Source organism: Callorhinchus milii, unplaced genomic scaffold (genome assembly GCF_018977255.1).
Source record: "Callorhinchus milii isolate IMCB2004 unplaced genomic scaffold, IMCB_Cmil_1.0 Scaffold7, whole genome shotgun sequence".
Lineage (NCBI taxonomy): Eukaryota > Metazoa > Chordata > Chondrichthyes > Chimaeriformes > Callorhinchidae > Callorhinchus > Callorhinchus milii.
In genome coordinates this window covers 17970130-17983297 of record NW_024704748.1, presented here as the reverse complement: position 1 = coordinate 17983297, position 13168 = coordinate 17970130, and the positions used below count along the sequence as shown (strand labels likewise).

Below are 13168 nucleotides of genomic sequence, written 5' to 3'. Positions count from 1 at the left end.
GCGGCCTGACCGCGCCACAGCGCCACCTGCTGCAGGGAGGGCTCCCCGGGCAGCCTGCAGTGCAGACAGGAGGGTGGAGGGGGGGGGGAGGGGGCAAAGAGAATTGTGACCCCCAAGAGCCCTGACGACCTGCAGAGTCCTGCAGTGTAGTGGTTAGAGCACTCGCCTTGCAAGTGAGAGCTCCCTCTTCCCTCCCTTTGGTCACTGATTCTGGGACTGTTCGTGGCGGTTGGCAAATTGCCCGTAGAGCACACAGTCACTACACCTTTTTTTTTTAACGGTCAGCGACATTTCATTCGCCCTGTGAGCAAAACACAACGTCCGCTGCGGCTGCTGGATATCTGATACGGAAACAGATGTCGTCGGGACCGCTCCGCGGGTCATCACTCTGGAATTATTATCCCCAGGAATTATCGTGGACCCGAAACGTTGACTCACTTTCCTTTCTCCATAGATGCTGCCTGACCTGCTGAGTGGTCGCAGCGACAGTATATTCTGTGAAGAGCTTTGAGACGTCTCGACAACGTGATAAGATTCTGTATCAAAATAGGAAGATTATTATTACTGTGGAAAAGGGGGAAAAGAGCCCGTAAACCCCGGGGCAAACAGCCAGGAATAACGAGCATTTTGTACATTTACCCGAGAGGATCCATTTTAATGTTGTGCAGATCCAGAAGTTGCCTTGAGGTACCCATCCTGTGAGGCCTCACAAACATTGCGTGTGAAATTCTATTTTCCTGAGCAGGAATTGGTATTCTTCCTATCCTAATCTCGCTAGCAAATCATAAATCAGACTCAGTACTTGCTGTACTTCAGCGCCTTGAGACGTCCTCCCGATGTGAAAGTCGCTGTACAAATGTAATCTTGTTGTTGTTGGGTTCAAGTACCAACCAATAGTTTTTAATCTGAGATTCAATTAGAACGATTTTTAAACAGAAACCTTATGCAATAAAAGCCTTTAAAATGCGTTTCTCAATCCTACATAGGGGATAGTTTCAGTCCTTTTTCAGATCTGAATGAAAATTTGGGATGTAGACTCTTTGTAGGCTTAATAAAAATCCTTGCATTTGATATAGTGCCTTTATCACAATGTCAAAACATCTCAAAGTGCTTCACAGGATTTGCTGTCCTGCCTCAAAACTAACTTCTTTGAATGAGTCTCCAGCCACCTCCCCCTTCTTTCCCTTGCACAATGCCTGACAGTATCACTGTATGTATTCAAAGACACTTTACACTCTATATATGAAGGGAGCTACAAAAATGCAAGTTGTTGCTATAAATTATGACCTACTGGAGATTTCATGTTATACATAGAAACAATTTGCTGTTTGCTAAAGTGCAACAGAACCATATAAGATTTCCAAAATGTTGGTGAGCCTATTCTACTGAACAGAATTATGACAAGCATCATATTTTGCCAATTTAATAGCTTAATTATGGTATATTAGATATTTCAACAGTGATAGAAAGCCCAGATGCTGGGATTTGGAGTGATAAGGGGAGTGGAAACAAATACCTAAATTTGTTCAACGGAAATGAAACATTTTGAAACTCTTGAAAAAAATGTTCTAGGCTGATCTTTCAGTGAGAACAAGGTGTATTTTAATGTAAGCGAACAATTAACTTCATTAACGGCAACATCTTCATGTTCTTCAAGTTATGTTCTTCGTGTTACTGCAAACAAGGGAAGCAAGCGGCTGCAGGGAAGAGGGACTCTAGCCAACACTAACCCGTGACTGAGTACCGGGAGAGAGAATTGTCTTCACAGCAGACAGGTCTGTTTGTCAAAGCCCCTCACAGAGAACCTGGATTAAGCAACTGGTGCTGAGTAAAGCTGGTATGTGGCATTGGACTTAGACCTTGAAAACATCGAGATTGCTGGCACGTCACAAACTGTCCTGTAAAGGTTCTTCCATCGCACTGAAGGCAGATGTTGGTCAGATAGTCAATGAGGAAATTCTGAAGCTTGGGATGACAGCTTCTGGAAGGCATTACCTGGAGTAACCTGGAATGTACCTATACATTCATATTTAGAATGCTTGGAATCCACCTTGATTGGTGTGCAGAGAGGTAAGAAACCTCTACTCAAGCTACACACCTTCAACTGGTGAAACCATTGCTCAATGGATGTGGATATGTCCAAAATATGGGCAGGAAGATGTGGCAATCTCTCACACATTTCAGCCTGAGCTGTGCTCACAGGAAGGTCCTGGTACTTGACATCCACTTCGTGAGGGCTCAAACGTGCGTTTGTTGGATGTCAAATGATAAACCAGTGATTATCTTCCTTGGGGACATACTTGGTGATAGAATATCAGAATTCAGACTATCCTCTGGACTCGGTAGCTTTGTTCATGAGACAAGCAGGTCCACAATACTCCAGGGCACTAGATGACAGACCAGCTAGCCTGGCTCATTGGAAGGACTTGGAGGGATAGACTCCACTCCCCACTTGGGGTAGGGATGTTTTCCATCAGCTCCTGTTAACCCTGCAAGTCAAAGCTCCAACAGGTAGCATGCTCCTAGCTGGACAAGCAGCAGGAAGCTTGCCAGACAATGCTTTCAAAGGCAAGCTATGCGGTTTAGCTGCTTAAACTCATCGGAACCCCAATGCACACTCAAGGGTCCCGAGTGGTTTGGCAGTTGTGCCAACTACTCTCCAGAAGACACCCAGCGAATCAAGAAGTGCATACTATCCTATTTCATGAGGGTTCATTGCTTTTTATTTCAAAATAATGTAGGTTGTTAAAAGTTACATGTTCCATGAATTGTTGTTCCATAAACCTATGTTCCATCCTCCTTGATCGCTTCTCTTCCTTCATCATCCTCTGTGAGACCACACTCTAGTTTTCTGGTGTAGCACAGGCCTGGAGTACACACAGTAGTGAGGTTCAGTGCCTAGTGACCACTGCTGCGCAGAAAGGAGGAACACTAGCCTGAGGAAGTGTGAAAAAAAATGTGTGCATGATACCTCACCCCCACAAAATATAGTCGTCACCTTACAGAATATTCTGTGAAGAGCTTTGAGACATCAAATGCAAGTATTATTATAATTATTGTTTGTTTTTTCTAATTTACCTGCAGCTTCACTAACTCCTTTTTTGTTTTAATCAATAATTAGCAATCCCTTCGTCAGTTCAGGTTTGTGCCTAAATTGACAAAAGTAAGAAATATGAGTGCTACATCCAGTGCTCCTCTCCTTCATGCTCCCCCCCCCCCCCCACCACATCAGCGTGTAGACCATTTCTTTGATCGCAGGTTCCTTGTCTTGACGTGCATTTTAGCTGCTGTCCCCTTCCAGAATTGTACTCCACCCAGCCTCACAAATAAAAAATTCCCTTGTTTCTGAACCCCATTTTCCATTAGTCCTACTCACTTCTCTCCTGTGGAGAACATATTCAGGACTTAGGGAGTGAAAACTATTATAACAATATGTGGGTATGTCAGGTATGATCCAGGCAGAAGGCAAGAGATGTCTTTAGAAGATAGAAGAGTGTAAATATTTTTGTATATTGAAGCAGAAATTCTAAAGTTAGGCAATGTATTTTTATGTATTCATTAAATCAAGGTTGGAAATATACAATTATATAAGTACAAAGTCAGAGGCTTGTACCAGTCTGTCGAGTTTGAGTAAGTATATACTGAAATATGAGACCTGAAGTTTGAGAACTCTGGTAGAGGTAATTTACTGTTTGAAGATTTAATTGAAATTTCTGTTGAATTGAATTTTCTGCAAGTAAATGTAACATTACTGAGATCCTTATTAGCAAGTAATTAGGGACCTTTTAATAGGGTTCAGCCCCCTTCTTTGTAAATATCTTGTGGTAAATGTTTGTTTCCCCTACATACTGCAATAAAAACATCAATCAAGTATTTTAATGCCAGAATATTACAAGTTGAACTTCTACAAATATCAAGAACCATAAAAAGTGAACTGAAATCCCAACAGCCCAATTATAGGCCTGGAAATCTTAGTAGAAACCAAATGTAAATTTCAGTTTCAATCCTAGTCGGCTTAGTCTCTTATCTTGGCCGTCTCATCTGGGATGGAAGGAAACTGATCCAAGAAGAAACCCTTTTGAAAGAGTCTATAAGTCTATCTAGAGAGACTAGTGAAGGTGCAAAATCTGAAATTGTCAGTAAAGATGCATGTAGGCTAGTTTACATCAATGAGGAAATCATTGTGATACCATCTGACGTAGGGGAGAAGAGCAAGTTATTCATGCCTTGCAATTAAATGAACAATCAAGTTTCTAAAAAAACTCAAAGAATACTAGTGATTTAGCACAATTTATTTTTGCTTGAATAATCAACTGGATCATTCGGTGGAATTCTGTTTTTTCATACATATGTTATTAGAGCTATCTTCAGTGACTGCATAATGTTTTCATATGAATATAATCAACAGAGGAGAATAATTCACCAAACCCAAATGTAAAATGCCCTTTTAACCACAGCAGCCTTAACAACCTATTATTACACTGCTAAAAAAGATTAGATGATTGGCTTACAGAAAGACTTCTACATCTTATAGCCAATGCACATGATACAGTAATACTTTTACAGGGTGCTGCCAGTCTACAAGCATGTACATTCTGATCATTTCAACTTTATTTTCAATCCTGTGCCTGCAAGAGAATTAGTTGAACTATTAAGTTGCAAGCATGAATCCCTCTGTTTAGCAAGAACATTAAACTTTCCCCTTTGCATAATGTATGGCATCTTTAAGATCATTTAAAAAAAAGCAACAACAGATAGTAAAACAAGGGAAATGTGTTTTACACTGATAAATTCTTTGTTAATTTCAACACAGTGTCTGCAAACTTAGAAAAAAGTTTAATTAAAATGAACACATGCATCAAAATATTAGTACTCTGAAGAAATTGTGTTTTTAGATTTTTTTCACAGAATTACAGAATTTTCCATTGTTTTTGAAAATCATTTTAAAGTTAGCAGTATAATCTGAAAGAAGGCTTATTTCAGTTAAAATTAAGCTAGAGCTTTTGCATATACAAAGATTATACTTTCTAGTAATTGTACAAGAATTTGTGGAGTTACACTCAAAGTCACCCAGTAGGTGGAATCACTTCTAAAGCTTAATTGTGCACTAAAGCAGTTGCAGTGCTCTTAATGATTTCTTAGAACAGTACTTCGAAAAAAAGTATGCACTATCCATTTCATCAGAATTTTTACAGTGTTACGTATGTACAGCAAGACCATTTGTTTTTTTTATTTTTAATTTTTTTAAATAAGCAAGTAGATTTGTTTTACCCTGAAATCATGGGTTCAAGAAAATTATAAGGCTAGCTGCTGTGTAATCAGTGATTCTTAATTTCCTTCCAGGAACCAGCATTCCTTTATCTATTGTGCCATGTTTTGTCACAGGAAGATATCAAATACATTAAATAAAAATTCTGTTTGATGACACTGCTCTATTTGAAAAAAGTCGTTCATACCATGGCACCTCAGACATCTGTCAAGTCAATCGCACTCTCTTCAGATCAATGAATGAAAGTGAATTTCCATGCGGTTTTTAAATTTGCTCATGCTAAATGAAAATATCCTCTTTTATCTAAACCATGCTTTAATATGTGGAAGCAGCAGGTACACACTTTTCTACAATTGCTTCGTTTTCTGTTCTAGCCATTTTCTTCTGGACACGTGGCAGTAAAATGTATTCCTGTAAAAAAATCAGAAATATAAATTCAGTCCATCCACATTAATTAAATACATTGACATTATAAATGAATTTACTACACCCCTGAATTAAAGGAGTTAGGTGCTTTAATAATTGTTTAAATGCCATTTGTATTTACTCTCATTCCCTGTACAGCCTCTGCGTCTCACCAAAAAGAAAAAGCAACTCTCTCTCACGCTCTCCTTTCTCCCTTCTCTCCCCTGCTACCCGGCTGCACAAGAAAGAAACAGACATTCCTGGAAATCATATTTCTTTTCCTTTCAAATCAAAAATGTGAAGTGACATCTCAGTGACAGCCATTTTCATCTTACGCCCCATTAAAACAGTTAGCCCTGCTTTGTCAAGTGCCAACTTGGTAGAACAAGAAATTGTATGGATGACTAAAATGGGAGGAAGGGTTAAGGAAGGGGAAAGATTGTAGATTGTGAAAGTGAAGGGAGAGAGCAAGACATCAAGAGGTGAAATAAGTGAGCAAGTGCGTTAGTGAGAGGTAAACCACTAGAATGAGTTGTTTTACCCGCAGTTGCAGAATTACCTTTATCCAGTTCCTTTTGCTGGGCATTAATGAGTCTTTTTATCCGCGTGTCTGATAGTTTCTTTCTTGACTTTGATTACTTTATACCCTTCAACCTGCTATGGTAAGAAAAAAAACTGCTGGGTTAATAGAGAATTTACTGGGTTTAAAGAGAATAATCTGGTTAGCAGGATACGTGAAAGAAGCAGACACCTGAGGGGCTTAATGTGAAACTGTTAATATGATTAATGAGCGTATTTTAAATAGATTTTATCTGATAATTCCTCTCCCACAAGAAGAGCAAAGTTCACACATTCAGCAAGAGTAGATTCTGCAACACAAGCTTATTAGTCAACAATTGTCAACATGGTGAATCAGTGGCACAGATAGAACAGGGATTAAAGAGATCAACTGGAATTGAAACGAAGGCTAGAAAGACTGAACGAATCATCCCACTTTTACAAAATCTATTTTGAAGAAACCACTTGAATCAGATCCAGTTAAATTCCAATGAATGGCAAACAATCCCTTTCCTTTGTTTTCAAAAGAGATAAAAGTAAAGTGTTCAGAGGCAATACTCTGCCATTTTATATAGACACAATTTCTAGAATATCCACATCTGCGGTGAAGCTCCTCTAATGGGGAAATTGAACAAGTATTTATGTGCATGAAAGGTAAAATAAAGTGTTATGAGGATTTTCAATTTAAAATGGCAACTTTAATCTGGATTTGATTCATGCAACAGAACCCAAAGATTCAGCAAAAGATACAATGAAGCCAAAGAACTCTTTTCAGAATTCATTCTAGTCACACAGTAGCTCAGCAAAAGACGTGTAAAAATAATTCTGACCTGCAGAAATAATCATTAGTTGCTAGATGCTTGCAGTATCTCTTTCAAAATAATACTGCTTTCTCCTCCCAAGAAAAGATTCAGCTTTAAGCAATACTTTGAAAAATAAGGGCCATTCTGTTCATTTTATCATTGAGAATCATGGTGACCAAAAACTGCATTGGCAGGAATTGTGGAACTTTTCTATTACGATCTGAGCATTGAGATAAAATGTGTAACAACTACCGTGTGCCAAACAAACCACTACCTATTATCAATAAACAGTGTCAAGTTTCTCATTGTTATCCTTACACGTGAAACGTTATACATATCCTGAAAGATTGCAATTGACACTTATATGCTAACATTTCTTAATCAGTGTGAACTGACAACTAAGACACTACTCTTGGTTATCATTTTGTTACTGCTATTGTATCTGGCATCTAAAAGTGGTCTATCAACCATTCAATAAAATGTTCATGTCTGCTTACTGAAAATTACTTTTCATTTGTGAACATATTTTCTGTGGAAAGGTATGATATTAATTCAGTGAGGAATTTGGGTCAGAAATGAACTCTTTAAGAGGCAGGGTTATTATTTTAGCTGTGCTATTGCCCACAATCTATATTAAAAAAATCCAAGATTTATCTCAAGCATCTAATAATTAATTCTGCTACAGTTATCCATATTTCTTCAAGCGTCAAACCTCCTGTTCTGTATCAGCACATTCAAAGTACTCAGAATATTCCTCATCATCTTGCCCTTCTGCTTCTGTAATAATCTCTCCAGGTTCGTTGTCTTTAGACTTAACAATACGTCTCACTACTTTTCGGGTTACCTAAGAAAAGTGAGGAAAAATTTAAAGGAAACACTGGGTTTAATATATTTTTGATGGTTAAGGACTAAAACTCCAATTATTTACAACATACAGCTTAGTAAAGTGATATGTGTGAGGAACTAAATAAATGTTGTCAGTTTAGCATTACTGTACTTTTCTTGTGACGTGGTTGCCATCTTCATCAACATACTGCTCTTCTACGACCGTTTCTCCAGGGATGTTTTTTGCTTCCTCTGCCTAAAGGATGCATCATTGAAAAATCAAGACATATTTAGAATAGGTAGACTGACACAACACTGAACCATACACTTAACAATCCTGGATGCTAAGAGAATGGTTATTATTGTAATTTTTGTCCCTTGTAGAATATTTTCTTTTTGTTTGCTCGGGACCCATCAAAACACTACTGTATTAATGACTGTGTGATCCATGCTTCATTTGGGAATCGGATGCTGACTGGCTGCTTGCTGTCCTCAGTGGTGACAATAAGGTAAACAGGGGGCACCCTAAAGGAAGTAAAAGCTGTATCAACCCTGTTACAGCAATATGAGCTCGGAGCTACAGCCAAATTAAAAATGAGGTTCTTTGTTCTTAATTAAAAAAAAAGTTCTCAAAAATACCCATAATATTTAATGATTAACATAGTGCCACACTTAACTGATTAACCCAATGACTAAAAACATGAAGAAATCTTGGTTACCACATTTTTTAAAATCAAACAGCTACAGTAATTGAGCAGCAGTTTGAAGGATTTGTGGGTTAGTGGGATCATGCTTCAGGAAAACTGCCTGTACATTAGTAGTTCACACTAATGTATTTGTCATGGAGTCCTGTAGATTAGTGTTCAGAGCACTCGCCTCGCGAGTGAGAGACTTGGGTTTCATTTCCAGCAGGGCAAAACGTTGGGCAAGTTTCCTTACTCTACACGCCTGATAATAATCCATCAAGAAAAAAAATAATAATTTGGTCACTCAATCGACGACTGTTTGTGGGACACTGCTGTGCGCAATTCACTGCCGAGTTTCGCTTTACAGTATATTCTGTGAAGTGCTTTGAGACGTCTAGAAGAAGTGATAAGATGCTATATCAAATGCAAGGATTATTATTATTATTATATGCCTTTTATATGCTGCATTGCAAAGATGCACAGTGTAGTACTGGAAGCAGTCAGTCAGAACTCCACCGTGCTTAAACCCGTGCGACTGCAACTCACAGACTTCTCATACAAATTTGTTACCGTAGCCTGAAGCAGCTGCACCAGAGCTGGGCTCATATCTGCTGCTAATTGCAATAGCATTTTTTATAAGGTAAATTGTAATCTGAACACTTTTGTAAATTGGCATTAAGTCTTCAAGGGTTGCAGTTTTGCACCAAAGAAATTTTAGTAATTCAACTAGTTGTGAGTGACTATAATTTTCATTCATTCTGTATAACACTTATGAATCATATATCTTTGTATTATGATAAAGGTTTCAAGGGATCAGGCGATTGTCAGAGGGCAATCCAAGAGAAGCATTTACTGACAGATAGTTAATTGAGCTTCCATTCTGAGTTTGTTCCAAATTTAAAGCACTTCTCTAGCTTGTATGATAGTCGGGACAAAAACACATTAGTGGAGTCAATCCTTCGGGGTGATAAAACTGCACAATTTCCACACCATCCAAAACCAGAGCCAGGGTCATGCTTTCATGTAGCTGAACAGTTTGATGGTCTGTGATAGTGGTGTACTGATCACATTAGAAGTAAAGGAGTTAAGTCACTTGTTTTTCTACTCCTAGCCTTTTTCCAAGGAATTTGCTTTCCTCCCTGGTTAGTTTCTTTATTTCTTCCTCTTTTTTCCCCTTTTATATTTGTCTTTAAGACAGGAAATTCTCAGATTGTACTCAATCCTATTGTTCTAATTGGGGAAAATGGTCATAAACGTATCAGAAGATGGTAGAATTGGCATTTTGGATACATTTCTTTAACTATAACTTTGGATCACAGATTCAGCTTCAAATCTGGATGTGTATTTTTGACATGCCTTCAATTCATAGAATTACAAATACAGATTATATTAATGTTCTAATCTACAGAATGGCAGAACAAGGCAACATCTTGACAACATTAATATAATCTGGTATTTTGTTAATCATACAATCTCTTTTGCCTCAGGAAATTAGATAGGTATATTAAAGAAAACATGGAATAAAAAAAGATCATTCAACTGATCAAGTTGATTCTTTCCATGGATTATGTGTGATTTATTCCATCCCCCGTGAACTCTAACCAATAACTAACCAATCTCCACCACTGGATCCCAGCTAGCTGCCAAACAACAAGAGACCCGACAGCACAGAAGCATTGGAGTTTTTTTAATCACCAATAAAAAGAATTACAAGTAAATTTTTGGTGCTTGAAAAAGTCTGGTCCATGAAGTAAGAACCCAACCACATTTCAGACCCTAATGTGATAACATGTAGATGGAAGTAGGCTTGATCGGTCTAGGGACTTTCTCTTTCCACATTTATGTTCTAATGCATACCGATTTTCTGTACCAATGTCATCCCACTTGCTTATTTAGGACCTTCCTAATTTGTAATACTAAATTTTAAAATTGATTGTATTTAAATAAATTGATTCATTTAAGAAAAACTATTTGAATGAAAAAATTCAAAGACCTACAATTTAATTTCAAAGATGTGATTTTCTACAAATCAATGGAGTATTGTTCTATTAGCACCAAGCTGAAGATATTTATGAAGATGTTCCTGCTCATCAAACTGATCACCTTCATGAAATCATACTTGGAGTCAAAAACCCAAACACAGCAAACTGAAGCACCAAGAAAGATAGAGTCAAAGAACATTTCCAAACAGCAACGGACAAGCAACAACACACTAAAATAACTGGATACCTTTAGAATTACCCTGCGGCGAATAACCTTGGTCGTGACAATCTCCTCCTCATCCGAGCTGGGCTCACTTTCCCCAAGCTCCTGATTAATGCATTTTAGCACATTATGAAACAAGTTGAAATGTATTGTGATTGCCATATACCAGCTTTTCTCTCTCAATCAAACTCTCAATCAATCAATCACAAATAGTTCACAGTGCCTCAAAAATCTTCTTCAAAATATTTGTTCATCATGAATGTTATTCACTGTTGTGGTTTGCAGTGCAGTAAAATATCACAAGGCTTCCGCTTTTGAATCATCAGAACATTTGTAACTGTGAATAAATTGATCTGCTTTGGGAAAAATATCAATTGATATTGATAGAACTGCATCTAAAACCAACTTTTAGCTATTAAGGGACACCCAGAATCACATTTCTGATTTGCCTAATACCATGAAAGCATTACAATCACTTCAGGCAACATAAAGAATAATATATTTGTAGGTATAACACACAATGGTATATTTATTCAAACAGAAGCCTGTGCAGGTCTGAAAACAGCAGTGGTATGTTTTCCATGACTTAACTTTAGGTGAAAACAGATGCCTGTTAAATCAAGCAATGGTTTGTTACATAACGTGAATGTCAGATATAATGAAATTCACTATGTGTGACCAGGAATATTGATGAAATCAATGAACACACCATGAACTGGAGGATAAATCTGCTAAGACATTAACAGATGAATCGAGACAGTACTTCTGGAATTAAAATGTGAACGCTTGTAATAAACAAGACATTTATTTTTCAAGCTAAAATAATACCCAAATGCTTTAATATTCTTTCAATTGAAAGATCTATCAGGCTATTTAAAAAAAACATTATTTACCTGTCCTTGGCGTTCTTCCTCCCTGCTGCTGGGTCCTCGATCCTCTGAGGTAGTCCAGCTCATTTTCTTTTCACTACCAAACAGAGCGGTTACTGATTCTATAACTGGCTGTGTTGTGCCCCCGAACTCTTTCTGCAAATCGGTTCTGGGTTCTGTTTGTTCTGTAATAAGCACAGAACATTTTGGTGCCTTCCCATTTAGCGTTTTCCTGTCATGTACCCCCACAGACAAGCCTTCTGCAGGCTCCTGAACTTTTGCTTCACTTGACTGACATTCCACACTATGAATGTCATGTTCCCCATTTTCTTCAAGCTTTGACATTTTTCCATCTGCTTGTCCTTTCTGATGAGATACAACAGATTCAACAAACTCATCCTTGGATTGCTGTTCTTGCACACTGCAAAAAACATGGAGAAGATTGATTTCAGCATGGAGCAACACAACACATTGGGGTTTGAAAATGCATCATGCACAAAACCAAAATTTGCAGCATTAATTACCACGATAGGATGACTCTCTACTAAATTTGCCCCCTCCAAAAACCGGGATCCCGAAGGCAGGTTAACATTCTGAACTTTTGTCAGACTTTTTGGATTGTTTCCCAGTGAGGGTAAAACACTAACAATCATCACTGCAGCTTGCTATTGCAGCAGGACATTTATTATCGGGCTATTTTTCACTGAGGGAAAGGGCCAAAGCCCAAAAGACGCTAAACTAAAGGTGGAAATGCTCATAAAATCTAATAAAATAACAGAACAGGCTCAAATGGCCAAGTGTTAGACTTGCTCCTATGATATGTTCACATGAACTCATGTTCCTATTTTATGTTCACAACCATAACAGATAAGAAACTTAGTTTGGATGCTCTATTTTCTACTATTTTAATGGGTAACAATTTGGTTTCAGCTAATAGAAGGAAACAGTATTATACTATTCCCTTTTTTAATTTGCTCTCTAGGACAAAGAGGAAGATATGTCAGTGCTGGGCACCAAATCATTTCCATTTTAGCAATCAAGCCTGACTGGGCTCCATCTACACAGATGCCTCTTATCTTGTATTTTAGACAAGCATCCTCACCCCACCCCAGAGTAGCATTTGTAGTTATCACAGTTTATTATTATTTAGAAAGTGCATTCTCATTGACTGAGTAATAAAGGCAATTTACCTTTAATTAGCAATTAGCATGCACTATGGCCAGTTTTTGTGCTGCAGATATTTACCAAATTAAAGAAGTATTCATTTTTTAAAAAAATTAGAACCATTAGGAGAAATCACAAACTTCTATGTCATCTGTGATTAATAAATCACCATTAAAACCAGGTCTTAAAGAGTGAAAATATCTTTCAACAAATTCTCATTTTATTCTTAACATCAACAATAAAATTATATTTGTATAGCGCCGTTCACATCAAGAGGATGTGTTTCGGACCCTAACTGGGGATCGGAATCGGAGAGGATGGAGGGCGGGGCGGGAAGCAGGGTGATGGAAGGCACGGTCGAAGAGGAGGGTCTTGAGATGGGTC

At 37.9% G+C, this 13168-nt stretch overlaps 1 protein-coding gene across 9 annotated transcripts in view; it reads right to left on the bottom strand.

Moving 5' to 3' along the window:
- Window positions 1-4271: 4271 nt before the first annotated feature.
- The window catches only part of ank3b (ankyrin 3b), a 147909-nt gene continuing 139012 nt past the window's right edge, over window positions 4272-13168 (bottom strand). For 8 of the 9 annotated variants that reach the window (XM_007897115.2, XM_007897079.2, XM_007897097.2 and 5 more), the window contains 6 exons: window positions 11645-12041; window positions 10776-10856; window positions 8033-8116; window positions 7748-7879; window positions 6234-6331; window positions 4272-5680 (listed from right to left, as the gene is read on the bottom strand). In XM_007897115.2, coding sequence (XP_007895306.2) covers window positions 6260-6331; window positions 7748-7879; window positions 8033-8116; window positions 10776-10856; window positions 11645-12041 — 766 coding nt within the window. In that variant the 3' untranslated portion in view covers window positions 4272-5680; window positions 6234-6259. The remainder of the gene's footprint in view (window positions 5681-6233; window positions 6332-7747; window positions 7880-8032; window positions 8117-10775; window positions 10857-11644; window positions 12042-13168) is intronic. The other variant, XM_007897104.2, reaches the window with a different exon arrangement.